Source organism: Helicoverpa armigera, chromosome 22 (genome assembly GCF_030705265.1).
Source record: "Helicoverpa armigera isolate CAAS_96S chromosome 22, ASM3070526v1, whole genome shotgun sequence".
In the NCBI taxonomy this organism is placed as follows: domain Eukaryota; kingdom Metazoa; phylum Arthropoda; class Insecta; order Lepidoptera; family Noctuidae; genus Helicoverpa; species Helicoverpa armigera.
The window spans coordinates 1,702,865-1,718,496 of NC_087141.1; the positions used below are offsets into that span (position 1 = coordinate 1,702,865).

The 15,632-nt window shown below is 35.1% G+C and overlaps 2 protein-coding genes across 2 annotated transcripts; one reads left to right on the top strand and one right to left on the bottom strand.

Moving 5' to 3' along the window:
* The first annotated feature begins 271 nt into the window (after nucleotides 1–271).
* On the top strand, nucleotides 272–3,508 carry LOC110371738 (uncharacterized). Its single transcript, XM_021328105.3, has 4 exons — nucleotides 272–661; nucleotides 1,496–1,588; nucleotides 2,275–2,381; nucleotides 2,866–3,508. The coding sequence occupies exons 1-4, from the start codon at nucleotides 464–466 to the stop codon at nucleotides 2,945–2,947; spliced, it is 480 nt and encodes a 159-aa protein (XP_021183780.1). The 5' UTR covers nucleotides 272–463; the 3' UTR covers nucleotides 2,948–3,508.
* A 1,381-nt stretch (nucleotides 3,509–4,889) lies between these two features.
* LOC110371689 (uncharacterized) lies at nucleotides 4,890–15,515 on the bottom strand. The gene is made up of 7 exons (XM_021328047.3): nucleotides 15,159–15,515; nucleotides 14,511–14,606; nucleotides 14,015–14,173; nucleotides 13,493–13,570; nucleotides 10,767–13,417; nucleotides 10,078–10,425; nucleotides 4,890–9,863 (listed from the first exon to the last, which is right to left on the bottom strand). Exons 1-7 carry the CDS (start codon nucleotides 15,304–15,306, stop codon nucleotides 9,831–9,833), a joined length of 3,513 nt encoding a protein of 1,170 aa, XP_021183722.3. The 5' UTR covers nucleotides 15,307–15,515; the 3' UTR covers nucleotides 4,890–9,830.
* Between the last annotated feature and the right edge of the window lie 117 nt (nucleotides 15,516–15,632).

Genomic DNA, 15,632 nt, shown 5'->3' on the forward strand with positions numbered 1-15,632 from the left:
CAGTCAGCAAGAAAGGTGTTCATTCAACCCACCAGCAGCTCCGAACCTCTAGGCCGTTTTCCATCCTCATATCCTGGTTACAATTACGCTAGTTATCCATTCACTTGTGTAATAAAATTGCTTACACAATTATTGCAAAGAAACATTGTTATACTAAACTTTAGTTTCTAAAAAAACATAGTAAAGTTACTAAATGCATGCTAAAGGTGTATGCTGCCCGCTGTAACTGGAACGCTGTCTCAAAAGACCTGTATTCCAAGAAACAAAAGAGAGAAGTTTCCGTTTAAAAAAAGCAACAAAAGCAACGGTCTTTGTCGTGTTTCGCGTGATTGATTTTTTACATTGATATTTAACTGAAAATGTGTATCGAAGTGTGAGTTTTCGATAGATTTCTAGAAAGATATTCTAATAAATAGTTTTCTAGTGTACTTATATTGTTAGTGCGACCAACACATTACTCAAAATGAAGGATCCTTTTGTTAAGGATTCGGTTATCGATTCGCCGGCTAGGGAGAGCCTCAGAAATGTAGAAGGCTGCTACAATAAGAATATATTCAAGACTAGTTCTTTTGCGAACTCCCGACGTGCATTGCAGTCTGGGGCAGACAAGATTTCAAGAACATTTCGAAGTGTAAGAAACACCTTCGGGAATCTGTCACAGGTAATTTTGCCATCTCACGTTTTGCGATATAAAATACACAAAACAGCCTATTTTGTATCGAAAAGTGTTTCTAAATTAAGTATAATACTATTGAATACGACTTAATACGTATAAAATATCTTTTCTATAATAAATTCAGTAGGTTTGGCCAATAAAGCCATGGCAACCGAAATCGATAATTTCTAGACTTTCTAATACCTATGTTCTGGATTTGGGACAGCCTTGATAAGAATGAGGAAGGGTGAATTCCTTATATATAGATAAAACTTAAGTTTTAGTAATGAGTCCAATATATTCAAAGAAAATAACAAACACTTTAAGAGAACATTGTGATATTAAATCGAATTTCTATTACCTATGTGCCCATAAATGTTAATTTTTAATGATCTAAACCTAATTCTTTCCTGAAATCCTTACACTTACTTTTCATCTAACTTTTTGTAGATGTCTACTTAAGTCAATGCCCTAACATGACCTTTCCTATTCTAGGGTCCCAATCCTTTCCTACTAGGTTAATACTAGGTTGTGGTTTTGATTATTTTGTTAACCTTTACTATCACATTAAACATATGCTAATAGGTACTAATCTAAACCTCTAAAGTATCCTAATAAAAAGAAGTCTATTTGTATGTTTGATCCGAAAGTACAGAACTAATTTTGAAAAGTTCACTGTTGGGAACCTATATCTTTGGGACATGTATTCTATATTTTAGGTACGGGTAGAAGATCCACCAGAACAGAAATTGAACTGTGAAAAATCGCCAACTGACAATAAAAATACAATTCAGTTACAGTACAAGTACATAATAGACTCATAGAAATGTTTTGCTGTAGCATTTCAGATTGGGAGGCAGGCGTCGTCACCGGCTGACAGAGCCTGTATCTCCTTGCAGGGCTCCAACAACACCCGTTATGAAGAAGAAGCAGGTAAACTTTTAATACTGCTACTAATATAAACGTGAATGTTTGTAGGCTTAGAGTTTTGTACTGCATACTTTAATGACTGAGCAAATTGACCTAAAGTTTTGGTTTATAGATTGGGGTCCAACTTAAAACATGGTATGCTGTTTAGCCAGTCTGTTGGCTGTCATTGAACATCCTTGGCAGTCGTTACGGGTAGTCAGAAGCCAGTAAGTCTGACACCAGTCTAACCAAGGGGTATCGGGTTGCCCGGGTAACTGGGTTAAGGAGGTCAGATAGGCAGTCGCTTCTTGTAAAGCACTGGTACTCAGCTGAAACTGGTTAGACTGGAAGCCAACCCCAACATGATTGGGAAAAGGCTCGGAGGATGATGATGCTGTTTAGCCAGTGGTAGGAACTGGTTTGCTTGGGATGTGACCAGAGATTTTAAATTAGGAGAAACAATCCCAAGGATATTTCAATTCCAAACAGTAGTTCCTGAAATGAGTGTTTTCTAACACTCAAAACAACTCAACTTTACACTAAGATAACAAATAAAAATAGTTAATTTCTTCAACTAGTTTGTACAATGTGTAATATGTCCCAGGAAACATGTAGAACATTCAAACAAACATGCAAATACTAATATAAGCTTCCTAAAGTGTTATACCAATAACAGCTAAATAAAAAATATTATTTGCTTGACTTTCCAGATACTAGGCAGGAGTCCTACAAAGCTGTACAGCCCGTTTGGCATAGAGACGCCTCACAGCCGGGACTTCAGGATGTCACCATACATGCCTGACACACCAGACCATGGGTAAGAACACTAAATATATATTGCTGACGGTAGAATAGGGTCAAGTTTTTAATTCACAAAAAACTAAGCATTTCATAAAATTCACTTTATTATTCAACACTTTTTTAGGCAAAAAGTAAATTACATTATAAATAATATAGCCTATTTAGAATAGACTCGAATAAGAATTTTGTGAAAGAGAATTTTTTTTTACCTAGGTATGCCTACCTCTTTTACATCCAAGTATATTTAAAGTGAAATCATTTATTTTATTCAGGCCTTAACAAGCACTGACTGACAAAAATATCAATAGGTTTGATTCTAGTTGCCCATTTTAAAATTCGGTTCCTATGGAGAAGAACAGGCAAGAAAGTCCCAAAGAATTTTCAGTGAGATATTACAGAGAACTAGACTTGGCCATTTTTTATCAAAATATTAAAGTTATGGTTAGTTAGACAAGTGATTTCAGAACTGTGTATTCACATTGTAACATATTACTTTCCAGTTTGTCACCGAAGCGACGCAAGGGCGTCACCCACTCGTGGCATATCTTGGCCAAGAAGAGACCTCGAGCGCTCTTCCATTGAATATCTTACCACATAACATGTATACATGTATTAACTCAACGCACAAATGTATCCCACCGCTTAATGTAAGACTAGCTTCTAAGGCCCTTGGAGATTGTTTAATGTGATGAAAATTTAGTGAGTTATGTAATGAATTCTCAGTTACTGTATATTGTAACTAACAATTAAAAATCTGAGGAAGTTTAAAATAAGGATCCAGTTGTACTTATTTTGGGCAGCTATCTCCTATTTAAAGTTGTCGCTTTGAAAAAATAATCAAACTATCATTTAGAATTTTAGATAGACTAACTTTCATGTTGAGAAAATCCTTGTCGATGCTCATTTACCTAAGCATAAAAGTTGTAATTGACTTTTGCATTAAACAATCTCTAGGCGCCTATCGATATTTTGTATGCAATTGGTGCTATATACATAGTATTTTCTTATTATTGTATTACATACGCGATTGGCTTGTATCCGTCGAAATAACTTGTATTTGTGGCAAGTTACTGATATAAGTACATAAAAATGGTTTAATATTGAGGCTTATCTATTTTGTAATTCGACTGAGAAAAAAGAGAAATCAAAAATAGTGACAAAAAAAATGATCAAAAAACGTACTCAACTAAAAAACTAAACTTTTATGTACTAATATTAAAAACTTTCCCAATAAAATATGTATTTTTAAGAGTTTATCACTACACTATTCATTTGAATTAAGTTGTAGGGCAACTATTCGGTGATTTTAATATGTACTTACACCCAATTGTATTTAGGAAATGAGTATTATCGCATATTCAGTATTATAAAGCCAAATTATATAGCTTACAGTACAATTCATGTGGTTTACGGACGAATGGGGTAGCAAAACATAAAATGACTAAATAACATGGGTGGCAAAAAGAAATTGCACTAACGGCCAGTTTCTTCATCAAAAGTAAAAGTCAAAGTAATGTCTAAAGTAAAAGTAATGGTCAAATTCGTTTTTTCAAGGCTAAAGTGACAGAAAAACGAATAGAAAAAATGAATTTGACCGTTACTTTTACTATAGACATTACTTTGAATCTATTGAATCTTTGAATTGATATTTTACTCAATTTTAAGTGTTGCTCAAATATCGCTCTGTCACTTACGTAGGTATATTACTACGACAGAAAGTCTTCAAGTTAAGTAATTTTTCAGTATTTCGGGGTAAATCGCTATACCTGATTTTGTTTGGTTAAATCGTATGCTTCAGAAAATGATAGCTTTGAATGTTACATTATGTAAAAAACTTAGAACTATCAATATTCTTTACATTACTAACTAGTTTAGATATTAAAGAAGTTATTTGATAGTTAGCTGAACTACTTTGAAACTGTTTTGCAAAAGTCCATTGCTGAGCATGGTACTTAGTGCTACCCCATTTCGAGTCTAACCACGCACAAGTTTTTTACACGCTTCGCAAAGACAATATTGTAGTCGCCTATTTATATTTATACCTAGATTAAGACTGTGTGTTTTTTTTCTTCAAGTCTCAGTAGTATTTATTGTCGAATACAGTCAGCGTCACGAAAGAGTGTGATTTTTGGAAAATTATATGAAAAATTTTAGTAGATGGCAACTTTTTGACAAGTGTTTAATGGCGTTGACTGTACTGTTAAGACTGATTGTCTTCTAGTTGTATATTTTTTTTTTACTTTTAGTTTCTTATTCGAGGCTCAATCGTACCTATTTTTAGTACAATGGTATCTAGTATTATTTTTAATGTATTTTCATTTGTATGTAATGCATTACTGTGTCGATTTAATTAAATTTGGTTTTCTACAAAATTGAGTTTTGTTACTAAACTATATGTTTCCCGCAATTTTACTGGGTTAATTGAGAGGTGTGTTTGTTGTAACCTCCCTAGCTATAGTCAACTTTGCTGTACATATTTTTTTTATTTTTGGGCATCATCCTTTCAAAGAAAACCACAGATTATTATTATTTTTTAATTATAAAAATATCTTCACAGCTCAAACTTATAACAATCAGATAGCTATCGTAATACTAAACTATACAGGATAGTGTACTTCTCATATATTATAAGATACATTGATTAACAATCAAGTCAACATGTAGGTATTTATGTCATAGCTTAATCAAGATATGTCTAATATTAGACTGAACTTACAAAAATATACTTTACAAAATCTGCGACAGAAAAAAAATTGAGAACATACTCCGTTTAGGAACATCAGTTAAAAATTAAAATAGTTTTAATTTCAATAAGAGTGGACACTGGCTTTTTGTGAACTTGAATTTCTTTAACAATTTATATATTTTTAGTTGAACTAATAGGTTTAGACGAAAAATATTTTTTATTTATTTATGAGTCTTCTTTTATCTTCAAAAATTCAATTCAAATATGAATTTACAGCTTACAGCGACTAATTAGAATTTGTACTATTAAGGCTTTTACAATCGCTATATAACTCTTAACTGAAGAATATGTTTGTACCTAAAGAAAATAAGTCTCAAATAAAAGTTAACTGATAGTTGAAAAAAGGCCATTAGTTAACTTTCTGATTCAACAATTTGTAAATTTTTCTTTCTACATAGCCAAAACATAAAAATCTTACGATCAGTTGCACCATTTAACTTTAACGATAACCGAACCATTTTCAGTTCAGTTTCAGTCAAATCGCCGATTCAACCAATGAGCGACAAGTATACGACTAGTTATGGTTTGGTTAGGGATATTATAAATTGCATATCAAATAAATAATCGCCTATCAATAAATACTCATCATTTATATTCTTTTTTACATCAAATAACTTACTTCACTACAAATAAACTAAATGTTTAACAAAACTCAAACTGCAGATAATTCGAAATTATACATCAATATGACATTACTTTTTTTCTTATAATGCAATACAGTTAAATTTATTCTTGTACAAAAATACTACATACAAGCATTAAATACTGACTGCACAGCAAATTTTCCATATTTCATAGCAAAATAACTATCCCAGTCGCATATTAACCAGTAAGAACAACAAAACCTGTTCATCATATTTGTCTTAATTTTCAAGAAGCCATGCTCGGCAAATTTAATGATTATTATAACAAAAAAAATCCTGTCACATTGCGTTATTTCTAAAAGCAGAACAAATTAACTGAAATCTCATTCAGTGTACTATGAAGATGGTAGAATTTTATTTAGATTCAATTTATTTAGCAAATTGCCTCCAATTAAAAAACATTGTTTTAAAAATTGAAGCTAGTAACGAAAACGAATCGCTGCAAAACCGACTCCACGTAGTCTTGTTTGCCCTACCCCTAGAGTGCAATTCAAAACCGCGTAGGCGCGGAGGGGCGAGGCGGCCTGCGAGCTGAGGCGCAGGTAGTTTTAACGCTCGCCGACGCGGCTGAGGCTGGCCGGCTGGGCCGGCCAGTAAGCCGAAGCTGCGGTGGTGAGCGTGAAAACCATCTGCGACGATAAGCTCGCATGGGACCGCCGGAGCCGTGACAGAAGCCATGCTTGCTGCATGTTTCATGCTTACTTCCATTGCATGCCTGCTTGCATGCTTAGGATTGTTTGCATGCTTCTTACAGGAATATAAAAATTCCAAAACTATGCCAAAAGATCGGACTTGCGATCCGACTCAAGTACCTACGTGGCGCCACCTGTAGAAGTTAAAAATGTGCCTATTGGGCAAAAAATTTAATAAATTACTGGCTTTAAAAATTCAATAAATTACAATTTTGTATTTAATTTTTATATTTTTTTGCTGATCTCATTATGTGGTAATTAATAAATAATAAGATGACTATGACTAATAAAATGTTGTTTTATTCAGAAAAACTGCTGTAAATAATATAAAAATAGAAGCTATATTTAAAAGAAAAAGAGTTAACATGTATAATGTGCATTAAGATTGTTAGCTGTGCATTGATGAAAAAGCTTTTGCTTAAGGAAAAATCGCTGTACGCTGCGAAAATAAATTGTAGTGTGTTTAGTGATATTTTGAGTTGAATATTTTGCTGTGCAATCAGTAATTTTGATGGGAATTCGGAATCTTATTGCATAGAAAAAGGATATTTTTTGATTTGCGTTTAAATACTACCCGTTTGGTTATCGTTATAGTTAAATGTGCAACTGGGTATCAAAGTAAAACTACATATTTACATAGTTTACAAAGTTATTTGACTACATACTCACAATGTAGTTTTTTAGTCAACAATTGTGCAACTTATTTATTACCTATATAAAGTAAACATAATATTTTCTGATTGCAACAAACAAAACAATAATAACCCATTTATCACATGGTAGCAAACACGCTTGTTTTATTAATATAAGTTCTTATATTATTATTTACATAGACATAGAATAGAAGATAAATCGACAATTATAGAGTGATTTTTTGTGAAGCCAAAAATGAAATACGTCAATGGAGTTGACTTTATTAATAAGCTCTGCTGTCCTCAATTTAAAAATCGGTTTTTAATTATTTTATTTTTTTCAGTTTGATCATAGAACGTTAAAAACATTTTCCAATATATAGTGTTTTGTTGTCCACATTTGCGTTTTTTACCGCTACAGTCTAAAAGAATGTCCGGTTTTTCGACATAAAGTTCAATATCTATCACGCATTGCCGATCTATCAAAACAAAATCTATGATTATTTACAAAACAAGAAATAAAACGATTAGGTGGGCACATCGTATAATGTTAAACGAAAAAAAAAAAACAGTATCTAAGCCTATCATAATTACCTATGGAGTAAATATTCGTCATAAGTTAAATGTACCTAAATGATGAAAGTACACAACGCAGATCACTCAAGATCCAGTTGACAAAATTATTGTTTCCTATGCTATGCTATTGCATTTTACTACAGCACCATTTTATAACTAAGATCGATCTTTGCTAGTACATATTCCGAAATTTCTTAAAAATAACGAAGTAATTGTTTTTTTAAGACTTCAACAAAGAATCAAGAAAATTGTTTGTGAAAACTAATTACTAACTGGCTAGCTTTTCTACGGGTCAAACGAATTAAAACAGAACTAAACTGCGCCTATCTATCCTAATGCAATAAACTCCCAAACTACTGATTGGATTTTCATGCTGTTTTCAACAAGGGATAGGATAGGACTGATTCAGAGAAAGATTTAGATAGGTACGCACCTTTGCAAAACTTACGGAGTCACTAGTTTGATAAAATTGGAAAGCTCCATATCATAGGTATTAAAATAATAGGTACTCTAAAAGCATATTACGTTCCAAGACAAACATGTCTATTTATGCATTATGATTTTAAATTATAGAATTTTTGCAAATAAGAAATTGATTGAATGAATATGTCAAACGAAATGAAAACTATTTATTAAACAGATACTTTTATTTTTGGCTTATTCGAAATTTGCATTAAATAGTAGTTCTGAATTGAAATTACTGCATATTTATTTGTCAAACGAAATATAATTTATTATATTATACCAGTTTTACGTACGCATTTGCTTTCTGAAGCTTTTTTTTTTTAGTAGCGGACATACCTAGGTAATCGTAATATTTCGTAATCGTTATATTCATGTACCTAACTATAACGTTAACTTTTGAACGCCAATGTCGGCTATAGCCGACATGAGCAAGCGTGCCCTGTGCGCCAACGACGGCTATACTCGACAAAAAACAGGTCGCAAAAAAATACAAAATAAACCTATTAAATCATTATTTTATGTATTTTTTAGTAGATATTTAATTAAGATTTTCGGGCTTGGCGTACAGGGCATAGGAATACCGATATGGCGTGGCGGTGAAAAGGTTAACCGAACCATTTTCAGTTGTCAAATTGCCGATTTAACCAATGGCGGCAAGTATGCGGTTGGTTATGGTTTGGTTATCGTTAAAGTTAAATGGTACAACCGGGTCTTAGTGTCAATACCGGTCCGTACTTTGATGATTGCGACCAATTGAAATATTTTAGTGTTAATAAAAGTATATTTAGAGACAAAAGTACTATGAAACCTGCCTACCTACCTACTGCAGTCTATGGTGTAAAAGACGGACGGATATTTCGCTTCACAGAAAATTAAATAAGCTTAGTAGAACAGTCATACAAGTCCAAAAGGCCTTGTTAATAATCTTTACAATATCAACAATTCTTTTTAAATTCTGAAATTGAGCAACACCTTAATATTTAAACTTGAATGCGTTGTTCAACTGCAGAAAATGTTTGAAACATACATAATAAGGAAACTGAGATTTTTTTCGGGTCAGTTTGGCTTACACCCCCAGTGGTCGAAGCAGCTGTGGCCGACGCCCCCAAATCGGTAAACTAAAAGTATACTCGGGGGCGATGGCCACGAGTGCTTCGGCAATTGGGGACCTTAGCCACTGACCCGGTTTTTTACAACTATGTAATATAGGGCAACTATAATAAAGTTATAATACCACTAAGGTAAAGCTAAACTTTTTACCGACAATTATAACATTGAAGGTATTTTTACAATTTACTAACTAGTTTAATTTAAGAGTCTTTCACCAACATTTAATTATTGTTGCCCATTAGAATAGTTGTTTGTTACGCTTTCACGATAAAACGGCTGAAGCGATTGAGATAAAATTTTGCACATATATAGGTAGCACCTTTTTTACTTGGAAAACCATCACTGTTGATTTGATGGTTTTCCACGTAAAAACTTACCATGTTTCTTCTGAACTTATTTTTGTGCCAGAGCCGCGGTAACTCTTTCGGACAATCCCGCAGAACCATTGAAATATCGAAGTGATAGACAGCATCGGTTTACTTTTATCCAGGTGCAGTAAGTTCCCTCGGTACGCAGACGAAACCGAAATTTAGTTAAATAAATGAATAATTATAGGTTGGTGAAAGCCTCTTACTAACTTACTTAAATTCTTGAAGATCTTCAGTATTTCGGCCCCGGCCGCCGAACGATGTTCTGAAAACAGATTTATTTGTATTAGTAGACAGTAACATAAATATTGGAACAAAGATCATAAGATATTAGAACAGTCTGTATAAATGTTATACAAAAATAAATAGGTAAATTTGCTATTATGCTAATTTTCTAAAGATTATCAAGATACATATTTTCTTTATTTAGAAACGAAGTCTCCCATTTATCCTGTAGTTACAAAATCAGGTATACATACAGAAGGGGTCCTGAAAGTCACCAGGCGTTGATTAAAGGGCCTCCTGAACGGTAGTCTCATACGAGGCCTCATAGGGGTCCAAGAGGGGGCTCGCATCACGGGCTGATCTATCCTAGGAAGTGGCAGTCGGGGGAATATGGACCGGTTCCTCCACGTCCCGTAGTTAACTGCCACTGTGTCGTCACTGGTGAACATATGCGATCTTGAGGGGCTCTCGTGCGTGGCGTCAGAGGCCTCGTGAACTTGCGAGGTCCCTGTACTCGTAGGCACTCGGCTAAACACGATTGGGGGGTTCATCCCTATAGTTCTAGTTATGATAGGCGCTGCAGGCTCGTCGAGTGATTTGTTCTGTTAAAATCAAACCGTTATTAGGTTCTACATTTTTGAGCTATGAGAGCTTTACAAAAGAGTCAAAGGTAGCTAGTAGTACCGGGATGCAAGCCAAGCCGTGGCTTGGATCGACATTGATCACGTTTCAAAGCTGATGAGATACAAAATTTAAAATACTGTGCCATTATTTTCATATGCACGGAAGGTGTATAAGGTTGAAAAATAAGATGACAACTACCATGAATGTTGTGTAAAATAAATAAAAAAATGTGTAAGAACTTTAATTTAGTCGAGAAATAATGAGATTTTAATGTATATTTTGCATACAATATTACTACAGCAGTATTACAAAGACTCACCATCTTATCCAAATTGGTGGTGTCTGGCGACGGCGCCGGCGGCTGTCCGTCACTATTGTCGGACTGAACTGATGGCGGTCCGTCATCCAAATCAGACCGCGCCGCACACTGTCCGACACCCCTCTCGACCCCTGTCGCCCTTTGATCATCACTCTTATCGAGTGCTGACACTTGCCCATCACCTCTATCGGAATGGGCTGCTGACATTTCATCACCCATGTCAGACCGCCCCGATAGCGCCAGATCTTCTAGCAAAGAAGGGCTTTCCACTACCGACGAAGCGAGCATCGCTGTAAACGCGCACCGATTCTTCAACAAGGTATACTCCTCATAAACATCCTTGTTCACTGATATCTGCTTCTCAAAGAGTCTGATCATCGAATTGTTGAATATATCAGCGTTCGTGAGCCGCATCATTTGTATGAGGGCCCGCGCTACCGACTCCTCAAACGCCAATATACACACTCGCTCCAAAATATGTTCGACAACGTCCTTGTTAAAAGTCCTGTCGTTTTTCACCATGAAGTGGATGAGATTTAAAAACACTATTTTGAACCTTGAAAAGTTCTGCGTTATAGACATGGTCGCCATGAAAACGTCACACAGTAGCGTCCTGTTCGTCTTATCAGTAGCTACCACTAGTTTCAACAGATCTTCACAAATACTCAAGTCTACATTGTTCAAGTGCAGCAGAGTAATCTCTATCGTATTGACTCTCAATCGCGTATCTTCTTCAGAATCGCACCTCGCTTTCACGATGAAATCGTAAGCCATTTCTACAAGTATCCTAGTGAGGCCTCGTCGCGCACACTCCTCTACGAAACACATGCCGTACCTTCTCCTAAGTTCCACCCAGTTCCTCACCAACAAATACTCCTTTATCAACATCATTTCGTCCAGTAACGTTAACTTAGCTTTAATTTGTTCACAGCTGGGTATCATATGAATAAACATACACTGTCCATAGAATACTTTACGGCAAGCGTTCAGCAGGTTGTAAAAACATACGTTGCCAAACACGACGCTTCGGGCTTTAGGCATCCCTTCAAAGAATGATTCCATCAGACGCGGTGTCCTCATCGTATCTGGAGCAACTGGTCTTGTATCTAAATCAATATTTTCAGCAAAGTCTTGGTCACTCTCGGCACCATCGGTACTGTTACTTTGCTTATAAATGGAAGTTGAATCAGCGTTTTGTTTCTCGCAAATGGTTTTAGATGTTACAGTTTCTGAAGTTTCTCTTATTTTTGTTGGACAGTAGACGGGTTTCTCTATGTTGAACACGATATTTTTGTTCACCGGCCTCGGAACGTACTCTTCGACCGGGCGTGAAACTGGGGCCGAAACTACGGACGGACGAATAGATTCGAAGCCGGAGATACTTTCAGCGAAGAGAGAAAGGGCGTCGTCATCATCGTGGTGATCATAATACGAGTTGCCGCCGCCGTCTGCGGGCTCGTCATCGGAACTATCATCGTCTCTGGAAGCCCTAGGGCTCGTATTTGAAACTTTAGAACTACTAGATAATCTCCTAACTGGTTGGGGTTTCACAAATTCCGGTTCCGGTTGTTCTTCTTGAGTAATTTCTTTAACTGGGGCGTCATTATCTTTATTTGTTACTGTGTTAGTATCTTTTGTGACTATTTCATTATCTGTTGTATTGTTCTCTTTATCCGAAACCGTTTCAACAACATGAGATTCATCATCAACTTTAGCTGAATTGATTACTGAGTCCATATCTTCACAGACAGATATCATTTCTAATTCGTCATTTAAGAAATTTAACTGTACATCATTCCTCTTAACGAAGTTCACGTTAACGGCGCCATTGTGCGAGTTGATCCAATTTATCATTTCCATGTCTAACTTCTTTATTAACGCAATAAGTTTATCAATTGCCTTAACAAATTCTGGAGAATCACTAAGATCTAAGGAGTTTCTATTGATAAGTTCTTGCTCCGACATGTCATCACTGTCTTCAGAATCAGATGACTGTGATTCAGAATCAGTCGAGTCTGAAGACTCTTCAACTTCCCGGGCATCATTAGATACAGTATTTTTTTGGGCATCTATTTGACGTTTCTTCACTTCGTTATCAATATTGGTCAGTACAAGAACAGGAACCTTTTTATTCAAATGGACAAAGTCAGTGGGTGACACAGTAACGCAGGTTGTGGTACATGACCAATTGGAATTACTACTAACAGAAGACCTATTAGAATTGACTCGTGCCGATGCGCCTGGTTTTGGTCCTATTTTGATTTCAACATTAGGTTTTTTAGGCTTTCTCAGTTGGTCGACTATTGAAGGATTACTATCAACTGTTACAGTTTCTTGCTTACCTTGGGGCGTTTGCTTCTTACGGCCTACCGAGCGTTTTGTGGTTGTCGGTTTTTTAGATGCGGGCCGTGGTCGCTTTATTGGACATTTTTTATTGTTAGCTACAGGTAATGTCTTTCCCTCTGAAGTCAGTGGTTCTTCATCAGCTGGTTGGGTAACAAAGTGACTGTTAGTTTCTACTTCGTCTTCAGGACCTTGAATATTTTCTACTTTTATGTTGACATTTAAAGGAGCCATCTCTGTATCAGTGTCTTCTCTAGGTTGCTTCGCATCCAACTGTGCTGTGGAATCGGCTAATCTTTTTCTGGTAACTGTAATTTAAATTCATATGTTTAATAGCTTATTGATTGTTATGTAAAAGGTAATAATATTTTTCTTGTTTTTACCAATTCTTCTCGGTCTTTCACTAACTTTCGGTGCATCTTTGACTGGTGTTTTGGTTGCTGTAGAAGTTACAGTTTCTTCTGCAAAGTAAGTCAAAAAACCATTACTATATTATGTACTAAAACTAGAATCACTTAAAGAAAAAAGCTCAAGTCTATTGGATGATTATATCAAGACTTTACTTATTTACTGCTCATTACAGATATAATTATTACAACAATGTTAAAATGTTGGTACTAGCTAAACATTAAGGAACGTAGTGTATTGTATCGTGAACTAGCTTTTGCCTCATGGTTTTATCAGAGTCACATGGGAACAACTGGCTGCACCAAGGTGAAATATAGCCTATGTTACTTAGGAACAGTCTAGCTTCCAAAGAATGAAAGATTTTCGGACAGTAGTTTCAGAGCATTTACAGTACATACCAAAAATTCCTCTAAATATATTAAATATAGGTTAAGTATGTCCCTTATAATAAATTTTAATACATTATATTTTATTTATAAATAAAAAATACAACAAACCTGATTTTTTTTCCAGTACAATACGTTTTTCAAAGAAATCTGATATAACCTTATTTTTGAACGTTCTTCTTCTTACTTTAGGAGCTTGAATATAAACTACATTATCCGGTTCAAAAACAGGATGAGCTACGTCGTTTTTTGACAACTGCTGTCTAGCCACTGGAAGAAAGGTAAACAATCTTGGTAAGATGTTTGTCTGTGTTTCGGATGGCATGTTAAACTGTAGGTCCCGGCTGTCATTGAACATCCTTGGCAGTCATTACGGGTAGTCAGAAGCCAGTTAGTCTGACACCAGTCTAACCAAGGGGTATTGGGTTGCCTGGGTAAATGGGTTGGTAGGAGGTCAGATAGGCAGTCGCTTCTTGTAAAGCACTGATACTCAGTTCAATCCGGTTAGCCTGGAAGCCGACCCCTACATAGTTGGGAAAAAGCTCAGAGAATGGAATCTTGGTAAGTTGTATAGAAATTATCTATCTCATAGTAATGAAATCTTTACCTGAATTAGCTAGTTCAACCTTAGTATTCACGTCTAAGTTCTTCTTAAATTGTGGAGGACGACGGCCTTTCACAACTGGTACAAAAACTCCATCGTCTGTAAATGGATTTTTTTTTTTTTTATAAATGTCAAATCATCACAGGCTAAGAGTTAGTGTGATTGAACAAGTTTCTCTCGGGAAATGCTGGTTCAATTTGAAATGTTCTTTTAGTATGAGATAGCCCATTTACTGAGGAAGGCTATAGGCCAGTTTATGCAGGTATATGAAGTAGTTCTCATGTAATGGGGATGAAACTACTGTTCTGCCGGTATTGAGATATTTTTGAGGCTATTAGATTTAGGTAGGTTAAAAAAAAATATTAGACATTAAAGTTGTGAGAAAAAATGGAATAACTGAACTTGAGATTTACTGTCATCTATTTGTCAAGTCAACTGATTGACCCTTTAACAAAATATATATTGAGAACTACTACTGGCATTTTTTATTATTTGAATGGTTATTGAATTTGGTATAACATAATATTCTATTGGAAATATCCTTTGAAGAAAAAGCCGTTTATTTATGTTCTCGGAATACAGTTGTGTTCATGAAATCCGAACCTAGTAAATAGGTACCTAAGATTTTTACTGAGTCTGCAAAACTCTTACCTGTAGTTTCTGCAAGCGGTATGCTGACTTTGAAGTTTACAGGCTGATTTGACTTCAATGTCCTTTTCCTAATAGTCTGTTTCGGCGTCGCCTTCTCAGCATTCTTCCTTTTTAAATTAGGTTTTTGAACAGTTTTCTTTGGCGACATTTTAGGTAAATATTTTCAATAATATTAGGTTAACAGGCACTCAGACAAAGAGCTGAAGACTATTCATTATAACAAAATTATAATCTAAGTATGTATTTCTTATATTCAAAATATATTTATTTTCGCAAACAAAAACTTAAGGTTATTGCTTTAAGTCACTTTCGTTTCGTCGCGGAAGACTTTCAATTTTTTAACTTTAGTGTTGCGCTATAGTGTCTAGTGTTTACGGTAACATTTTTAGTCGATTATTGGTAACAATATTTTGACAGTACAAACATCGATTATTACATCGCTTATTCGATTTTTTATCTGTTCTTCTTCAAGAA

Bases quoted from the DNA above. Each gene is read 5' to 3' on its own strand.
- LOC110371738 (XM_021328105.3), top strand. From the start codon at position 464: ATGAAGGATCCTTTTGTTAAGGATTCGGTTATCGATTCGCCGGCTAGG. The intron at 662-1,495 runs GTAATTTTGCCA...GTTTTGCTGTAG, and splicing joins CCTTCGGGAATCTGTCACAG to CATTTCAGATTGGGAGGCAG. The intron at 1,589-2,274 runs GTAAACTTTTAA...TTGACTTTCCAG, and splicing joins CCGTTATGAAGAAGAAGCAG to ATACTAGGCAGGAGTCCTAC.
- LOC110371689 (XM_021328047.3), bottom strand. From the start codon at position 15,306: ATGTCGCCAAAGAAAACTGTTCAAAAACCTAATTTAAAAAGGAAGAAT. The intron at 14,174-14,510 runs GTAAAGATTTCA...CCTTTCTTCCAG, and splicing joins GGTTGAACTAGCTAATTCAG to TGGCTAGACAGCAGTTGTCA. The intron at 13,418-13,492 runs GTAAAAACAAGA...TTTAAATTACAG, and splicing joins TGAAAGACCGAGAAGAATTG to TTACCAGAAAAAGATTAGCC.